Source organism: Brassica napus, chromosome C9 (genome assembly GCF_020379485.1).
Source record: "Brassica napus cultivar Da-Ae chromosome C9, Da-Ae, whole genome shotgun sequence".
NCBI classification, from domain to species: Eukaryota; Viridiplantae; Streptophyta; class Magnoliopsida; order Brassicales; family Brassicaceae; genus Brassica; species Brassica napus.
The window spans coordinates 11019590-11038686 of NC_063452.1; the positions used below are offsets into that span (position 1 = coordinate 11019590).

Consider the following 19097-nt stretch of genomic DNA (forward strand, 5'->3'; position numbering starts at 1 on the left):
AAAAAAGAGCTGTTAGAGAGTGTTGACTTTAAGGTGTGAACACATATTTGAATTTGGATTCAGATATGATGGAGCCCCTAGAACCTATTATCCAGCAAATCTTACTATCTCTCTTGTGTTCTCATGTTAATATAAAAACCATTGTATGTGTAGACAAAAATAATTAAGGAAATAAGTTCCTCATTTTTTATGGCTCTCTCTCTCTATTCTCTCATCATGTTCTTCATCTGATTTCTCTTAAATCTCTTAAACTCACATGGTATCAGAGCCTAATAGCTCTTGGAACCTTATTCTCTACTCATTCTCAAACATTACTTCCGCAAATCTCTGATTATTTTTTTTCAAAATTTCTCTCTTTACCCACTGGATAATAGTTGTTCTTGAGTTGTTCTTGATGTTCCTGAATTGTTCTTGAGCTTCTCATCCGCAAATCACCCTATTTTTTTCTCTTTTCTTACTGAATCTTGAGCTGTTCCTGATGGATAATAACTCAAAGATGGTTGTGATTCCAGTTACCCTTAAGGGAACTAACTACTTACTGTGGGCAAGGCTTGTCAAAACTGCTCTTGGAGCAGAGGACTCTGGGAGGTAGTTGAGGAGGGCAAGACCCAAAGAAAAAGACCATGCTAGGAGAGGATGGCAAAGAAGATGCTGCTGGTGCTGCCGCTGAAGACAAGAAAAGAGGTCAAGAGGATCTCATGGTGTTGTCTATCATCCATAACAGTCTTGAAACCTCAATCTTGGAAGCTTACTCCTACTGTGAAACTTCCAAAGAACTATGGGATACACTCCAGAAGGTGTATGGCAATGTTTCTAACATCAATAGAGTGTTTGAAGTCAAGAGGACTATCAATACTCTTAGTCAAGAGGACACTGACTTTGATAAACACTTTGGAAAGTTCAGATCCTCGTGGGCTGAGCTTGAGATGTTAAGGCCATGGACTGTTAATCCTGATTTCAAAGCTGTTGCTAAGGCTAAAATAAAATGCATGCCGTTTTTTCAGAGATTAAATGGCAAAACGTCGAGCTTAACTTGATCCAAAAAGAATCTTATTGGGCCGGAGGCCTTCCACCAAGCCCCAGGCCAACGCCCGAGCCGAATTGGCCGGACGGCGGCGACACGCGTAAGGACTATCCTCTCTCTCTAAGCTGTTTATACACTCATAACACTTGAGCATATATATAATGCTCTTTCTTCTTGTTTCTCCCCGATGTGAGATGTTCCACATTTGCCTCATTAAAGCCAATAGGCTTTTGTTTTCCTGAGGCTCATTTCTTTTCACACACAATTTTATTAAAGCCCATTGGCTTGAGAAAATTGATCAAACAGTAGTTACTTACAATACTCTCATTAATGGATTTTGTAAGTCTAAAAGAGTAGAAGACGACATGGAACTCTTTCTTGAGATGTCTCAAAGAGGATTGGTTGGGGGGGCACCGTCACTTACACCACTCTGATCCAAGGTTTTTTTCAAGCTAGGGACTGTGAGAATGCTCAAGAAATTTTCAAACAAATGGTTTCTTGTGGTGTGCCTCCCAATATTTGGACCTACAACATTCTGTTAGATGGGTTTTGTGATAACGGGAAGCTAGAGAAAGCGTTGGTCATATTCAAGGATATGCAAAATAGTGAAATGGAACTTGGAATTATCACATATACTATCGTCATCGAGGGAATGTGCAGGGCCAGTAAAGTAGAAGACGCGTGGGAATTATTCTGTAGCCTCAACCTTAAAGGAGTGAAGCCTGATGTTAGAACGTACACTATAATGATCTCAGGATTCTGTGTGAAACGCTTAAAGCAGGAAGCTGTTGCCTTGTTTAGAAAGATGAAGGAAGACGGGCCTCTCCCAAATGACCATACCTACAATGTGCTAATCAGGGCACATCTGAGGGATGGTGACAAAGCAGCATCAGCAGAGCTCATCAAAGGAATGAGGAGTTTCGGGTTTTCCGCAGAGGCTTCAACCTTTGGCTTGGTCACTAATATGTTACATGATGGGAGATTGGACAAAAGCTTCCTCGACATGCTTTCTTGAAACATGGTCTCGAGAGAAAAACTGTGAGGTGAGTCCACGTTTTTTGCTCGTATTCTGAAGACAACTTGTGGTTTTGTTGTGTTGTCTGATCTTTAAACTCTGCAGCTCAACAACCTTTAAAAATCAAATCTTTTTTCTGTAACGTTTATATGTTTTCATGATGAAACAGATCAGTGGCATTGAGCCTTAAGTGTTCTAGAAGCGGAAATGGCGTCTTTGGTAGAATGTAATGAAACCGATGGAGATGGAGCTGAAGGAGATGCAAGGGAGATACTCTGACATAAGTTTGAGATTTGCAGAAGTCGAAGGTGAGAGAGAGACACCACCTTTTATACGACAGTGTGAGAGACCACTGTACGTAATCTGAAAAACGTCAAGAGGAGCTAAACCGGTGATAATCAGAACCGGTTATCAGATAAAAAGGAAGATACAAGGAGCTAAACCGGCGATAATCCGAACTGGTTATCAGATAAAAAGGAAGATACAAGGAGCTAAACCGGTGATAATCAGCACCGGTTATCAGATAAAAAGGAAGATTCACAGATAGTGTTGTTACGTTGTGTTCTTGTTATGTAATTAATTTGTGTAAGTTTCAATCTTGTCGTCGTTTCTATTGTTGGGTTTGATTAACTGAACACTACTCTTTTTTTTGTGGGACACCACTTGAATATTATTATGGGAAAAAGTTTTCTAAACTACAGGAGTTTACATATGATGGAAACCATTTCATGTATGAGAATGTATCAACAACTATACGAAGTTTATGTTAATATATGTCACATGTATGAAGTAAATAATAATATGGTGGCAACATCACAATCACGATTAATTGATTTTAAGCTAAGTTAATGGGGTTAGTTTGTAATTTATTAAATTTAATAAATTTAAATGATTAAATTTATTATTAAATTTATTAAGTTAAAGTTTATTAAATTACTAAGTTTATTAATAAATCAATTAAGTTTATTAAATTTAACAAATCATTAAGTTTAGTAAATTACAGATTGACCCCATTAACTTAGCTTAGAATTAATTAAACCTGATTGTGATGTTGCAATATTATTATTTACTTCATACATGTGACATATATTAACATAAACTTCGTGTAGTTGTTGACACATTTTCATACATCGGATGATTTCCACCGTATTATAGTAAACTTTATATACTTAAATTTTTTTCCTATTATTATTCTCTATTACAGAACTAATGTCCAATTAAACCGGTTCAGTAATATGGTTCTTAACCGGATCCACGCCGGTTTCCATAACTCAATCTTCGTCTAGGGTTTAGCAATCTGAAGAGAGTCACAATCTCCTGAGATTAGAAACGAAGTACGAACTCGAATCCAGATGGTGATCAGATCTCTTTCCACCGCCATTGCATCGACGGCCAAGAGATTTGTTCATCAGAGCGGTTCCTGTTGCTGGGGACGACGAGCTCTCTCTTGTGCCACCGCTGATTACAGAGATACACTGAGAAACGAGCTACACGATCTAAAGCTAGATGATGCGATTGGTTTATTCAACGTCATGGTTCGATCTCGTCCCCTCCCTTCAACTTTCGATTTCAGTAGAGTGTTGACTGCGATCGCGAGGATGAAGAAGTTCGACATCGTCATCACTCTCTGCCAAGAGATGGAGCGTTTAGGGATCCCGCATAACATCTACACTTGCAACATTCTCATCAACTCTTTCACCCGGTGCTCTCAGTCTCACCTCTCTCTTGCTTTATCCTTTCTTGCGAAGATGGTCAAGCTTGGGTACGCTCCTGATATAGTCACGCTCAGCTCCTTGCTCAACGGGTTCAAGGGGGTCTCAGACGCAATGTCGTTCTTGAATCGAATAGAGGGGATGGGATACAAACCGAACGTTGTCATCTACAACACTCTCATCGATTCTCATTGCAAAGGCGGTCGTGTGAGTGATGCACTCCAAGTGTTCGACGTAATGAAGGGGAAAGGGGTTGCGCCGAGTGTTGTTACCTACAATGCTATGATAAGGGGTCTTTGTAAGTCGGGGAGATGGAGTGAAGCTGATGGGTTGCTTAGCGATATGGTGGAGAAGAGAATCCAGCCGAATGTGGTTACTTTCAGTGTGTTGATCGACGCGTGTGTGAAGGAAGGGAATGTCTTGGAGGCTAAGGAGTTGTACAAGGAGATGATCAGTAGGTCTGTAGTTCCTGATATTCGCGTTTACAACTCACTCATCAATGGTCTTTGCATCCACGGTCGGTTAGACGAGGCGAGGAAGATGCTTGACTTCATGGTAAGCAAGGGCTGCGTCCCGAACGTGGTGACGTATAACACTCTCATTAAAGGGTTTTGCAAGTCTAAGAGAGCGCACGATGGGATGAAACTCTTCTGCCAGATGAATCACAAAGGAGTGCGCGGCGACGCGTTCACTTACAACACTCTCATCCATGGTTACTGTCAAGTGGGGAAGTTTAGTGTCGCCCAAAAGGTTATGAAGCGGATGTCAGAGTCTTGCGTGCCTCGCGATGTCATCACCTTCAACATTTTGTTAGATTGTTTATGTGGTATTGGGAAGATAGAGAAAGCTTTGACGATATTTAGGGATATGGAAAAGAATGAGATGGAATTTGATATATTTACTTATAATATCATCATTCATGGGATGTACAAGTCTGGTAAGATGGAAGATGCCATGGAGTTGTTTTGTAGCCTGAGCCTTAAAGGAGTGAAGCCTGATGTTGTAACGTACCGGACAATGATCTCGGGATTGTGTAGGAAAGGCCTGCGACACGAAGCGGATGTGCTGTTTAGACAGATGACAGAAGATGAGTTTCTGCTACTGTACAATTTGTAGGAATCCTCGTATTCATTTGTATAACCTCTTTGAATATAGGAAGATACAGAGATACAAAGAGTAATATAGAAACATACTGTAAGTGATCCCTTACTCCAGTTTTGCTGTATACTTAAAAAAGTTTGGGTTTCATACAGAAAAAGTATCTTTTTCGTCTTATTTTCTGATTATTTAGTACATTTTTTAGTTGAAATGTTATAGTCTAATTGTTTTCAGTGTTTGGTCTAAATTTGACTTAGAGATTACTCCGGTGGTTGGATCAAAGAGTCAACATTGCATTGTGTAAGGTGGCGAAAACTGAGTTAAGGTAAGTGAGAACAATACTTTTAGTGCTTTTCTTGTGACAACTTGTGTAATCGTCGCATTTGAATATATATATATATATATGATGCTTCTAATGAGCTTTGAGAATAGGCAAATAGGATCTGTGTTATTTCCCTGTGATTCTAGATTCTGATTTGTTTTTCCTTCTTAATATTTAGATTAGGTGGTCTTGTTTATCCTGTTTTAGTATTAGAGTCGGAGTTTTGGGGATGATATATACATATTGTGTATTTGATGGATTTCAATTTTTAATGGATAATGAGCACGTTAACGTATTGGGATTATTTTATTAGAAGAGTTGGGACTAAACTGCTCTCGTTGATTTCTTAGGGAAAAAAAAAAAAACTGCTCTTGGTGATCAACGTGTAGATGGGTAACTGAGATGCCCGACATTAAGAAATGAGTAGTAAGTGAAAGACAATTGTGGCTGAGCGGTGAAGAATAAGCTTCAGTAACGCATGTGAAAATCCAAAGTGCATTGAGATTAGTATGATTGCTGCAAGCATTTGAAACTCGACTGTGCTGTCCTCCATTTCTCGTAACTAGAATCAGTTGGTTTGTAATTAGTGAACCTGTCTTTGTTTCTGCGTGGCTGTGATTTTGAGCTCTTCATGGTGTTTAGATTGACAATGCAGATCCATGTGATTTCATGGTAGCAGGGAGAGTTATGAGTGATGTTGCAAAAAGAAGATAATCCAGCCATTATTTGAGTAAGAAAGTCTCAGTTTTTTTGTTGGGGGTAGCAATAACTTTATCACAATCAGAACATCGATATAACTTGTCAGAGTGGTGAAAAGCTCTCATACTTATTATATACCTTAAGCTTACTTGTATTTTCACACGGCTACTAGAGTGGACATCTTTAAAACTTTCTATGTGTCTAGTTGTAGTTATATCTGAAAAAGGAAAGTGTCAGAGAATTCGTGTGTTTGGTTGCATATGACGTTTGCTGAAGCTATGTTCTGTCTATTTGAAACTCAGGGTCTGTGCCTTTCTCTTGTCTAAATCATCAGTAGTGATTTTAACTCCATTGGTTGTGTTCCTTAACGTTCTCTATTTAACTGGGCTATGTCAAATCATTGATTCGAGCAATTTTTGGTGTGTTTTCAGGTTGTGACAAGGAAGCTTATGCCCTGATGAGTGATGACGTCCAACAATATTAAATATTGGTTCCAAACGTGATCCGATCTGCCATTATTGTTGAGGCACTGAAGAAGCGTGTTTCTTGAGAAAGGACTTATGGAACAAAAAAATGTAGGAAAAGCTTCAGAATTGTCATAGCCATCATCAAAAGTTTCTGATTGGTCCCACAACGCTTTGATTCTTGTTCTTGCCAAAGAAACGAACTAAAAGCTTATTCTTGCTTGTAAACCGGTATTTACTATCGATTGTCATACTTTTACAAAGTGAAGAAATAATTATCCGTTTTTATCTTCTTTAATTCCCTGATCAATAATTAGGTATTTATCAATTTTAATTTGATTCTGGAAATGGTTAGTTACCTAAGAGTTTTCTACCAACCGAATCAAACCGGTAACTGTTTTCTGATTTGGTTATAGTCGCTCGAGTCGAGCCAAATGTTCACGACTTGACCACTCTCACTCGTTAGCTCCTTTGTAATTTGTTGAAGCTGGGAAGCGGGTTTCATGAAATCAAAGGGTTAGATGATGCGATTGATTTGTTTAAGGACATGGTACGGTCTCGTCCTTTACCTTCAGCAATCGATTTCAACAAGCTAACGGGTGTGGTGGTGAGAATGGAATGGCCCGATGTTGTGATTTCTCTCTATCAGAAGATGGAAAGGAAACAGATTCGACGTGATATCTACAGCTTCAATATTATGATAAAATGTTTCTGCAGCTTCCCTTTGCTTTGTCTACGTTTGGTAAGATGACGAAACTTGGTTTTCATCCCAGTCTTGTTACCTTCAACACCCTGCTCCATGGTTTATGTGTGGAAGATAGGCTTTCTGAAGCCTTGCATTTTTTTCATCAAATGGAATGCAGACCCGATGTCATAACGTTCAACTCAGTTATGTATGGTCTTTGGAAAGACGGACGTCATAGGGATGCTCAAAATCTTTTCATTGAAATGCAAGACAAAGACATTTTTCTTCTTCTTATGATGTTTAGTGTTTAATCTTTCTAGCCCCCTTTTTTTGTTTGTATCCAGGTGGATTAGTTGTAACATGGAAAATATTCTTCTTTGTTACCTTGAAGTAGTGATATTATCTTGTTTAGTTAAACTCATATGTTTATAACCGGTAGTATCCATGAGATTCAGTTGGGGTATGAAAATATTTATATATTTCAGGTGTGAGGCAGGTCAATTAGTGGCAAGGAAGCTTATCCTCAACTTGGTTTATAATTTTCTGCATAAAGAAACATTGGTTCTCAGCTCAAAATATGTTATCATCAACCAGGTAATCGTATTTAAGACAATCCAACACGCCCTGCTTCACATGCACAGTTTCAAAATTTTCAGAGATACAAGGTGATAACGAATTTTATTTATACCGAGAGTAGACTGCATATCGAACGTGTTTGATGATGAGCGCAATCGAAAAAAAAACAACCTTCAAGAAAGAGTAAAGTGCTTTGGCATGCACCACTTTTCTGATTATTTAGAGAATAGATTAATTAACACAGAAGCCAAAATGATTTGTTCTTGAAGCTACGAATCAACCTTTATGTTCGGATTCTCGACGATCTCTTCTAGCAGGAGTTTTCCCCTTCCTTTCCCTCGACCCCCTCGCACGTGCCGTCATCAAAGGTTTCTTTTCCATATCGCCTGAGATGTCAAGATGAACTCCTGGGTCATGAGTCTCGTACTTTGCGCCCATCGTTATGGAGTTGTTCACAGCCTGAAAGTTGCTGTTCACGAAGGTGGTCAGAAAATCAAGCTCTTCGCCGCCGTTTTTGTAGCTGTCTCCTTGGTTATCGTCAAGCTCGGTCTTCATGGTGGCTCCAAGGTTTGAGCCAGCGAGAGTGATAGCGCTGATGCCATCCTCCTCCTTCTCCTCTTCATATTGGCTTGGTCCCGCCTTGTCTGCTCCCATGTGGGTTAAGGAGGAGATCATGTTTTTAAGATCATGACGGAAATGTTGTTGTGGCTTCTTGTGCTTCTCTGCTTCGCCTCTTGACTCGCTTAGCTTCATTCTTTATCTCAGGTTTTGCACAACCAGAAGAAATGATGGGAAGGCAAGTAATGCAAGCCATACATCTCTAAATATATATATATATTTATAAATATCAGAGTAAAAGCAATGCCTTGTATTGCAATTAAAGAATTGGATGGGGAATGACTTTGGAGTGGGTTTAAGAACAACTTTTGGAGATTTACAAAAAGTGGTTAAGTATCACGATAAGATGTTGCAGTTAAATAATTGGATGATGTCAAAACCAGAGGAGATTTACAGAGTTCTTTCGCTGTAATAATAAAGACAACAATAAGTCTTGAGGCCATGTCGATAGTTCTCTTGTAATAAAGTTTTTGTTATAAAAATAATGAAAAAACCTATTTTTATTCATAACATATAGGTTCTTTATACAATAAATTACACCGTCATGAATAAATAGAAAGAATACAAATCATAATTCAACTAGAAAAATGAAAACATAAAGACATAAGGAAAAAGGAAAAGATGTCCGACTCTCTTTTTCTTGGACCGCTGATGGTATAATTTCTTGGTTATGAGCCATCCACAATCTGGTTCATAACACTCTCCATTGGATGCCATAACCATTTAGAGCTTATAATGTGCTTTAATGTTGCCTCATTAAAACCTTACCAGGAAAACTCAATTGGGACAAAACCATGGTGAAGGAAAAAGAGTACAACACACATTATTCCCCCTGATTTGGACATTACTGAAGGTCCCTTGGACCTCTCCAATTTTCTGCAATCCGTGGGTGATAAAGATCTTGAACAAAATATGCTTAGTCCTCGAACATGATAGTTGGTTTTTCTTCACCATCAGCCATGCCACAATCTGATCGAACATATTGAGTCATCGACCTCAAATACACACACACGAAATCTTGGATGATGTTGCTGTGATATGCGTGTACCACCATGTGTAAAACATAACCTGTCTGAAAAACAAATCAACAAAACCAAATAACCCCTCTTTGGGCTGGTTAGTATAAAATAAACCAAAATCAAAGGCTTCTTCATCGTCCTTCTTATGGACCAATCAGATCAGTGTCTAAAACAAGACTTCTGCATCGTCCATCTCAGGACTAAATGAAATTCTTTATCGTCCACCTTTGGACTGAATGGATCAGTGTCCAAAACAAGTGATCTCACGCCCATGTACTAGATAATGGGTGAGACTGGTCCATATTAAATCTCTTGAGTACCCTTTTCTGTATATACTATTTGATGCACAAGGATTTCATTGTTAATGTACTCAAGCTGTAATCCCAAACAAAACTTTGTTTTCCAAGATCTTTCATCTCAAACTCTTTCTTGAGATATTCAACTGTTTGGAAAATTGTATCCAGAGGTTACTAGGATATTCAGATCATATACTTTGATGATTATCAATATTGCTCTCGAGAACTTGATGTACTTTCAGCTCAATACCCTCTAGTACTTTCATTATTCAGTGGACCATATAAATATGCAGTCACTACATCAACTTGCTGCAAGTCTAATTTTCTCTCTTATATAGCCAGACTTATGAGAAATCTAAAAGTAGTTGCATCCACCACATGGGAGTATGTCTCCTCATAATCTATTATTGGTCTTTGTGAGAATCATTGTGCAACATCAGCTTTATATCTCACGATTTCTATTCCTCACAAGACCCATTTATATCCACTGGTTGTAACATCATATGGCGTCTTAATCATATAGCCAAATACGCCTTTCTTCCTTAAACTATTTAACCCCACATTTCTATTCAATCCAATCTGTTCTTCGAGTGCGCACTCTTATATTGATGTGGGTTCATGATCCTCGCTTATATTCATAAATTCAAGTGCTACCTTGTATGCAAATAAATCATCTTATGTCGACATTCCTTATTGGTTCCATTATGTTTCAGACATGATATAATCGATTGAGATTCATTATTATCAGGACCTTTAATACTTTGCAGCTTGGCATCCCAAGCTACATTGTTTGGTACATGTACCTTAGAGCCGGCCGGCCTTATCTCCATGTCTGAGATGGTTTCCTTAGTAACTTCGGATTTGGATTTTGATTATCATTCTCTGCACCTTTCTTTTGTTTCTGAGGATACTTATCTTTTGGAACCTATTTGGTCTACCACGTTTCATACGTTGTCTAGACTCTGTAGCAACTTGACTGTGTCTCTTCTTGGACATCAAATTCGTTGGTGCTTTACAAGCTGGTTTATATATGACTTAGTCATTCTTTTTCGGGTCAGCAAATGTGTCTGGCATTTGATTAGTTAGCTTTGTAAATATATAATCTTTGGATGTCTATTTCACATTCTTTAGTCCGAGGATCTTGCCAAGAAATTGATGGTTGATTCCATTCTATTTCTTTTACCATTCTTTTACCAGCTTTATTATATTTTTTTTCTCCTCTTGGTCTTAAAATAATCTGTGTACCTGGCCTCAAATATAATCACCCATAGTTGGCTCAAAGTACTTTATTATTGTGGGAGAATCATATCCAACATATATCACCATCCTCCTTTTGAGGTCCCATCTTAGTTCTCTGTGGTGGAGCAATTAGTACATAAACAGCACATCCAAATGTCTTATGATGGGGTATGTATGGCTCTTGACCCGTTAATAATTTTGATAGGAGATATCTATGCTCACTAAATGGCCTGATGCGTATTAACTTAGGTGCATGTAAATTTTGTGTGGCCCAAGCTGTGAATGGGAGTTTTGACCTCATAAGTTATGGTCTATCAATCAGCTATTTGCGTTTTAAAAGATTTCGGCCAAGCCGTTATTGGTATGGACATATATCACAGAATTGTCCACACTTACCCCCATGGACATACCATAATCATTTAAACGCTTGGGACTTGTATTCACCAGTATTATCTAGACATATAGTCTTTATTTATGAAAAAGGGGCTCGTAGCCGTTTTACTGGTGATGGCCTAATGAGTTTTCCTTGTGTACATGCTACACACGTCAGATTCTTTGGGATAACTCTTCTTATCTTTTAATGTGTGCCTTTTGAATATCAATTTTCGCATCATGTTTGGACCAGGATGGCCAATCTGGTCGTGCCATAAAGTGTATATTTTCGCAGGCTTTTAACCTCTATCATACTGATCTATGCATAGTCTAGGTCAGTAGAGAATGCATGTATAGTCTTTAGGACTTATTATGGCCTTAGGCGATTTTATACATATATCTGAAAGAACTCTTTGTTTCCTTCGCCCATTGTTTCAATATGGAAACCATTCATTCTTATATATTTAAAACTCAATAGGCTGCTCTTGCTCTAAGAGCTGGGTGAATATAAGGCATCACTGATTTCTAGATGCATACCCTTAGGAAATAATATATTAGCCTAGCCATAGTCTTCTTTCAGACTGGCGATACCTGCTTTAGTACTTATATTGGCGTTTTTCAGTGTACTCATATAGAAAAATCATTCATTCATTTAATCTAAGCAGACAATGTAATAGAAATAAATTCAAGGAGATAAAAATCTGGGAAAACATACAAGCAAAGCAATCACACAAGTTTGATGTCAAAATCAGATTATCAACTTGATTCTTTTAGGCAATCATAAGTCTCATATTCCATAAGATCATCTTGATCATGTTCGAAATTATTTTCACCATCTTTATAGACCAAGTGGGTTTCAGGATTCTTCCCTTTCAGACTCTCTTTGATAGAGGTTACAAAAATGTTTGGGAGTCCTTCATATCTTAGCCCAATGGTTCCCCATTCCACATCTATGGCACACTGATTTGGTCGAGCTTTGTGGTTTAAAGGATATACCACGGCCACTGCCTTGACCATGGCTCAAATTGGGTTGATACCCACGGCCTCTGCCATAGTGATTCCCACGGCCAAATGTGTTATAGTGGCCATGGCCACGTCCTTTCCACCCTCCACGGCCATGACCGTGTGGTCTATCATTCTGGACGTGGTTACCTTTTTTTTTTCTACAGCCTTATTGGTATTAGGTAATGGGGTTAATCCAGGAGGTCTCAATTCACTGTTTCTCATCAGTAATCCATTATTTTGTCCATCAAGCAATAGACTCATCCACGGACTTATAGTCTTGGATTCTGGGATTCCTCCAATCAAATAGGGTCTTTGGTAATAACACCGTTCTTTGGTGATCATATCTCGATTTTTAACTCTTAATAAAATGATGGCTAATAATTAATATTGCCATGTATCAATCTTTGAGACTCTTAATAAGTCTTAATAAGATGATCTTTGAGACTCTTAATAAGATGATGGCTAATAATTAATATTGCCATGTATCAATCTTTCTCATTTGCATTATTGCCTTCTATGATACATTCACCAAGTCTTTTTGACTTTAAGATAATATTTGTATCCAATGTCCACCGTAAATAATTATCTCCAAAGAGATTTAGGGTAGCAAAATCCAGGTTGATTTTCGACATCTCATATCATATATCACTCAATATTTAGGTATAATTTTCATGCGGCCTTACTCTTAAAAACAATCAATTCGGATTTTAATCTTGTGAGGACAATGAGACTATCAATCTTAAAGACATTTAATCAATCACTCAATTTCTAGCAAGTCTCAGCAATACTATTTCTATGTGCTCATAATATTATGGTTTATCAAGACTAGCAAAAACATATTCAATTAATCATGCAATTAGGGTTTAACAATCAATGGATTTTAGCAAGACTAGTAAAAAAAATTATTAATCACTCAATCAGTTTCAAAGCTGATTTTAGCAATACTAGAATATAGATTTCAAGCATGAATTTCAATGAATCAGTTTCAAGACTGATTTTAGCAATACTAGAATATAGATTTCAAGCATGAATTTCAATGAATCAGTTTCAAGGCTGATTGATATTTAGCATAAACCATGTGTAAATAATTTATCTAGTATCTGAATTTATCAAACCTCAAAAACATATAATCAGATCAATCAATTTAATCGAACTTAGCATACAATCTTAAACCTCAAGACATTAGATTTTATCATGAATCTATCAACCTAGCATACGGATTCTCAATTCTCAAAGACATCCAAATCAGATCAATATAACCTATCATACGGATTATTTAGGATTTCTATTTAAAACAGATCAGATTACAAAACTATCAATCCTAGCAGATGATATTAAACCTCAAGAATCATGCAATCAGATCATTCAGATTTTAAACAAGTAAACCTCAATCAATCTATCAACCTATCGGATTATATAAGCAAAGCAAGCTAGCAACATATCGGATTTAATCAATGTTTTAACAGGCTGGTCGTTTTAAACAATTTTAAATCAGATGAACAATTAACCAAGCAGGATGAGAAAATAAATCTATCAATTTAATGGTCAAACAATTCTAGCAACATAGCATCAGATTTAATCAGATTTAAAACCTCAATGATCAAAACCGAAAACAGTTTTGATTTCAAAATATTCGATTAGGGTTTTAATATGTGATTTGATAATTATAGTATAATTAGTTCTGATACTTATATTATTTAGGGTTTATAGATATAGGGTTAGAGTTTATCAGATTTTAACTTGTAAAAACTGATTTGGGGTTTTAATCATGTAGGAACATGATTTAGGGTTTGGGGTATCGAACTTTTAGAGCTTCGATATACTCAATTAAGATTTTTGATCTATTACCCTATGGTTTTGATTCATAAAGATTAGGGTTTTAGGGTTTCGTTCTTTATCAATCATCCATGTTCGATTATGGGTTTTTAGGTTTTGAATTACCTTTTAACCTTAGATGATTGTTGAATCGGACCACCAAAGGAGTTGAGCCGCGAGCTGGACACGAACGGGAAGCGAGCTGGAATGGATCGAGTCGCTTCTATCGGGTCGCGGACGTCCTTTGTTGCTTGATCGGGAACGCCTTGATCGTCGGACGCGAGTTGTCTGATGCTGTCGCGAACGAGGAAGAGGCCGTGTGCTAGAGCCGCTCTCGGGTCGCGAACGTCTGAGCTAGGATCAGGAACGCCTTGGCCTGAAGCTGATCGGGGACGCGAGCTGGAACAGATGCGGGAGCAAGAGACGCGATCGGGGTTTAGGGTTCGTCGGATCGCCGGCTAGGGTTAGGGTTTTAGGGTTTTTCGATTTGGGTATTAGCTTAGTGATTTAGAGTTTCGTGCAGATAACGTGTTATAAAAATAATGGAAAAGTCTCTCTTTATTCATAACATAGAGGTTCTTTATATAGGAGATTACACCGTCATAAATAAATGAAAAGAGTACAAATCATAATCCAACTAGGAAAAGGAAAACATAAAGACATAAGGAAAAAGGAAAAGCTGGCCGACTCTCTCTTTCTTGGGCCGCTGATGGTATAATCTCTTGGTTATGAGCCATCCACAATCTGGTTAATAACAGGTTTTGCTTTAAATTCAGTTCCAAACATTATTGCTTGAAATAAATGGCTAAACTACCTATTTGACCAGAAGTACTGTACATGAACAATTTCACACAATTGTTCATGCTCGTTCTAATTGCACATATATTATGTATACGAATCTATATAACCTTATTTTCGAAGATTAAAACTAACCACACAGAAGAACATTTATCTTGGTTTAAATGGTTTATAATCTAAGCAGATATCAAACCAGTTAAACCGATATCAAACCAATTGGTATTGGTTTAGATTCTAAGCCATTAAAATTAAGCTAAATATTTGTTTGTGTGACTTCGGATTTCAATCTTTGAAAATGAGGATAAATAGGTTCTTATATTTAAAATGTGTGCAATTAGGACGAGTATAAAAGTATGTGTGGAATTCTTACCATACGATACTTCGTTTCGTATATGTCCATTTTGCTATTTCATTTTTTGTCTTTCTCTTCAAACATATGTAGATTGGGGTGGATTGGTTGTAGATACGGACTTTCTATAATAGTACTGCGTGCATGGATCACAAATTTCCTTGATAAGAATCTGAAATAGGTCGTTTACCTGATTGGTAGCAATTGTCACAGACGACACTCTTTGCTAAGTCATGGACAATGAGGTATTTGACGTGCATAACATGATTGATACTCCATTCTTGCAATGACAGTAAGAACCTATTGATGTCCCCCATTATGGGCTGGATCTCAACAAACTCCATGGGGTTTATGACAGTTTTCCTTGCCAACACGCAAGAAGATTCAAAAATGACCTATGTTGGCAGGTGTTCAACATATTCATATCGCCCAATGTAAGACGACAATCCCAACTTCTCTTTCTGTCTTTTAAGTTAGAAAAGGCTCTACCGCAATCAGCTTTATGCTTCCGTCTTTAAGTTAGAAAAGGCTCTACGGCTATGAAAGATGGTTTTGCCATGATAATCTCTTTCAATCCATGCTGCTCCACTGTTAGCATTTTGGCCTCATGGAGTTTATGTCTTTCCGTCTCTATGGCTATCAAACACATGTTTCAAACTTTTGTAATTTAATAATATGATTGAAAACTGCAGCCCTATGAAGTTTTCAACTATTGGTAATACTTTATCTTGGAGTGGGGGTTGAGGAGGACAAATTATACGATGTTGTTTGGATCGAGTACTAGGAAACACATAATGACATGGACTTTTTCCATGTTCCTTTGTCGAATATTTGGGTATAGTGGAATCTTGTCCTTGACCGTTAGTAGCTATGGTAGAAGACACAATTGTAAAGAATGAAAGACAATTTCGGTTTGATAAAATATGGATTGATGAAGATGGCTGATGGATTCCATAACAAGAGGTTGCTTGAAAGGGGTAGTAAGAGATATTCAAGAAATTGTTGGCAAAATACAGCAATATCGACATGAGATCTCAGTTTGGAGGAAGATGAATTTGCCATCTGGAAAAGAAAAAATGGAATAATTTACAAGTCCTTGGAGGAAATTCAGAATGATAATTAAAAGACACACGAAAAATTTACGATACTAGAAAATTAAAAGAGGCATATCATGAGGAAGAACAATACTTAGAACGAAAAACAGAAATCTGTAGCATTTAAAAAGGGATAGGAATACAAAATTTTACCAAGCGTTAACGAAACAAAGACATACCGAAACAAGGTTACTGGCTTACACAATGATGATGGTGAATGGGTTATTTCGTAACCGGAGGTGGAAGGGGTGGCAGCAAAATATTTTAGTGACTTATTTAAATTGACATCCCCTACGGACTTTGAGATTTTCCTAGATAAAAAGTCAACCCTGGTTACATATAATCAAAATACTATATTTACTTCCCTTGTTCGAAAACGCGGTCGGATTGGCAGATTCCGCGCCGGTGAAGTGCTCGGCGGCGAAGCTCCGCCGCGATTATGGTATATTCGGTCAAAAACGCGGTAAAAAAAGTTAATCCATGTTTTGGTGATTTCGAGTCTGAAATCGATAAATACACCATATATCTGTCATATTTTAATGGTATAAACAAAGAAACAAAGTTGAATCGAAGCTAATCAACCCAAAAATGATGATTCACGATGAAGAACGATAGGAAACAGCCGCAATATAATCTCTGTAAAAATAGGTTACGGAAGAAGACACCAACGAAATTACAATTTTGCCCTTTTTAATGGAAAAAAAATTAAAAACTGCGTTGCTGGCCATCGAACCTGGGCTGGGAAGTCAATCAAACTTTAAATAGCCACTGGAATACAGCACTTACTACGTTATTACTCGTATATATAATTTTTAAAGGTATGTTACATTACAAATATTAAATGAGTAAGAAAAATTCCGCTCCGCGTATATCCCGCGTACTCCCCGCATTTTCAATAACTTGCTAGGCCCGAACTCGCCGCACGCGTAGCACCTAACGAGTTTCCGAAGAGGGCTTACTTCAAATGCATTAGAAAAGAAGGTTCGTTGACTTTATCTTTTATATTATAAAACAAAAGTCAGTTAACATTTCTATGAATGACATGTGTCCTCTACTATTTTAAAATAAAATTAATGATTTTATTTTTGTTAACAAATGAATTAATGAAAAAAAAAAGATTTTCAGTTTCTTTTTAACGCAACCATCTCCCCTTCATACTCTCTCACGATCATCACCTTTCTTTTGCTTCTGCATAAACTGTAAACTGATAATTCTAAGTTATAAGCAATTGCTAAATAAAAATGGCAACTATTTTTTTTATGCCACCTCCGTTCTAAATCTTTTCATTTAATGATCTGCCAAATGTTTTGAATCGTTCTTTAAATGTGTTGTGTGGTCAATGCAATAAGGATACAACCATGTAAGGTAATCAGTTCAACATATTTTTGTTGCTAATTGTTTTGAGGAATATTTTCAAATTTCTCATTTATTTCGAGAGTTTTTACCGTTTTGTTGCTTTAGGGAAAATGACAAACAATTTTATCCATTATAAAATCTGAAAGTTTTTAAATTGTATTTGGTCTTCTTTATATAGATTTATAGTTGATGTAATGTCTTTAGCCTTTAGTTTGATCGTAAATTGTGGTTCAATATTTTTTAAATTCATCACCAGATCCATGAATTACCACTAAATCACACTATTTTGTTCCTTTAAAAATAGAAATGCATGTTTTCTATTATAATGACACATTTTGAACAAACATTTTGGTATGAATACTTTTAACAATGATTTTGTCCATGTGTCCTCTACTATTTTAAAATAAAATTAATGACACATTTTGAACAAACATATTTTTGTTGCTAATTGTTTTGAAGAATATTTTCAAATTTCTCATTTATTTCGAGAGTTTTTACCGTTTTGTTGCTTTGGGGAAAATGACAAACAATTTTATCCATTATAAAATCTGAAATTTTTTAAATTGTATTTGGTCTTCTTTATATAGATTTATAGTTGATGTAATGTCTTTAGCCTTTAGTTTGATCGTAAATTGTGGTTCAATATTTTTTAAATTCATCACCAGATCCATGAATTACCACTAAATCACACTATTTTGTTCCTTTGAAAATAGAAATGCATGTTTTCTATTAAAATGACACATTTTGAACAAACATTTTGGTATGAATACTTTTAACAATGATTTTGTCCATGCATAGCATGGGCAATAATACTATCTTTTATATTATAAAACAAAAGTCAATTGATATTTCTACGAATGACATGTGTCCTCTACAATTTTAAAATAAAATTAATGATTTTATTTTTGTTAACAAATGAATTAATGAAAAAAAATATTTTCAGTTTCTTTTTAACAAACATTTTAGTATGAATACTTTTAACAATGATTTTGTCCATGCATAGCATGGGCAATAATACTATTTTTTATATTATAAAACAAAAGTCAAATGATATTTCTATGAATGACATGTGTCCTCTACTATTTTAAAATAAAATTAATGATTTTATTTTTGTTAACAAATGAATTACTGAAAAAATATTTTCAGTTTCTTTTTAACACAACCATCTCCCCTTCGTACTCTCTCACAATCATCATCTTTCTTTTGCTTCTGCATAAACTGTAAACTGGTAATTCTAAGTTATAAGCAATTGCTAAATAAAAATGGCAACTAATTTTTTTATACCACCTCCGTTCTAAACTCTTTTCATTTAATGATCTGCCAAATGTTTCGAATCGTTCTTTAAATGTGTTGTGTGGTCAATGCAAGAAGGATACAACCATGTAAGGTAATCACTTCAACATATTTTTGTTGCTAATTGTTTTGAAGAATATTTTCAAATTTCTCATTTATTTCGAGAGTTTTTACCGTTTTGTTGCTTCAGGGAAAATGACAAACAATTTTATCCATTATAAAATTTGAAAGTTTTTAAATTGTATTTG

The 19097-nt window shown here is 36.4% G+C and overlaps 2 protein-coding genes and 1 pseudogene across 5 annotated transcripts; 2 read left to right on the forward strand and 1 right to left on the reverse strand.

Moving 5' to 3' along the window:
• The first annotated feature begins 1389 nt into the window (after positions 1-1389).
• Positions 1390-3110, forward strand: LOC106420465 (annotated as a pseudogene).
• Positions 3111-3302: 192 nt separating this feature from the next.
• On the forward strand, positions 3303-6626 carry LOC106420242 (pentatricopeptide repeat-containing protein At1g64580). 4 transcript variants are annotated; one of them, XM_048769958.1, is made up of 5 exons: positions 3304-4945; positions 5107-5174; positions 5522-5746; positions 5827-5901; positions 6302-6626. In XM_048769958.1, the coding sequence occupies exon 1, from the start codon at positions 3392-3394 to the stop codon at positions 4865-4867; it is 1476 nt and encodes a 491-aa protein (XP_048625915.1). In that variant the 5' UTR covers positions 3304-3391; the 3' UTR covers positions 4868-4945; positions 5107-5174; positions 5522-5746; positions 5827-5901; positions 6302-6626. The 4 variants fall into 4 exon arrangements, with proteins under 4 accessions (XP_013716555.2, XP_048625915.1, XP_013716554.2 ...); XM_013861101.3 differs by having other exon boundaries at positions 3303-4945; positions 5084-5174; positions 5522-5901; XM_013861100.3 differs by having other exon boundaries at positions 5522-5901.
• A 1052-nt stretch (positions 6627-7678) lies between these two features.
• On the reverse strand, positions 7679-8414 carry BNAC09G11180D. Its single transcript, XM_013861218.3, has one exon. The coding sequence runs from the start codon at positions 8346-8348 to the stop codon at positions 7872-7874; it is 477 nt and encodes a 158-aa protein (XP_013716672.1). The 5' UTR covers positions 8349-8414; the 3' UTR covers positions 7679-7871.
• Between the last annotated feature and the right edge of the window lie 10683 nt (positions 8415-19097).

What these genes read in the sequence shown, in the direction of transcription:
- BNAC09G11180D (XM_013861218.3), bottom strand. Translation starts at nt 8,348, where the DNA reads ATGAAGCTAAGCGAGTCAAGAGGCGAAGCAGAGAAGCACAAGAAGCCA.
- LOC106420242 (XM_013861101.3), top strand. Translation starts at nt 3,392, where the DNA reads ATGGTGATCAGATCTCTTTCCACCGCCATTGCATCGACGGCCAAGAGA.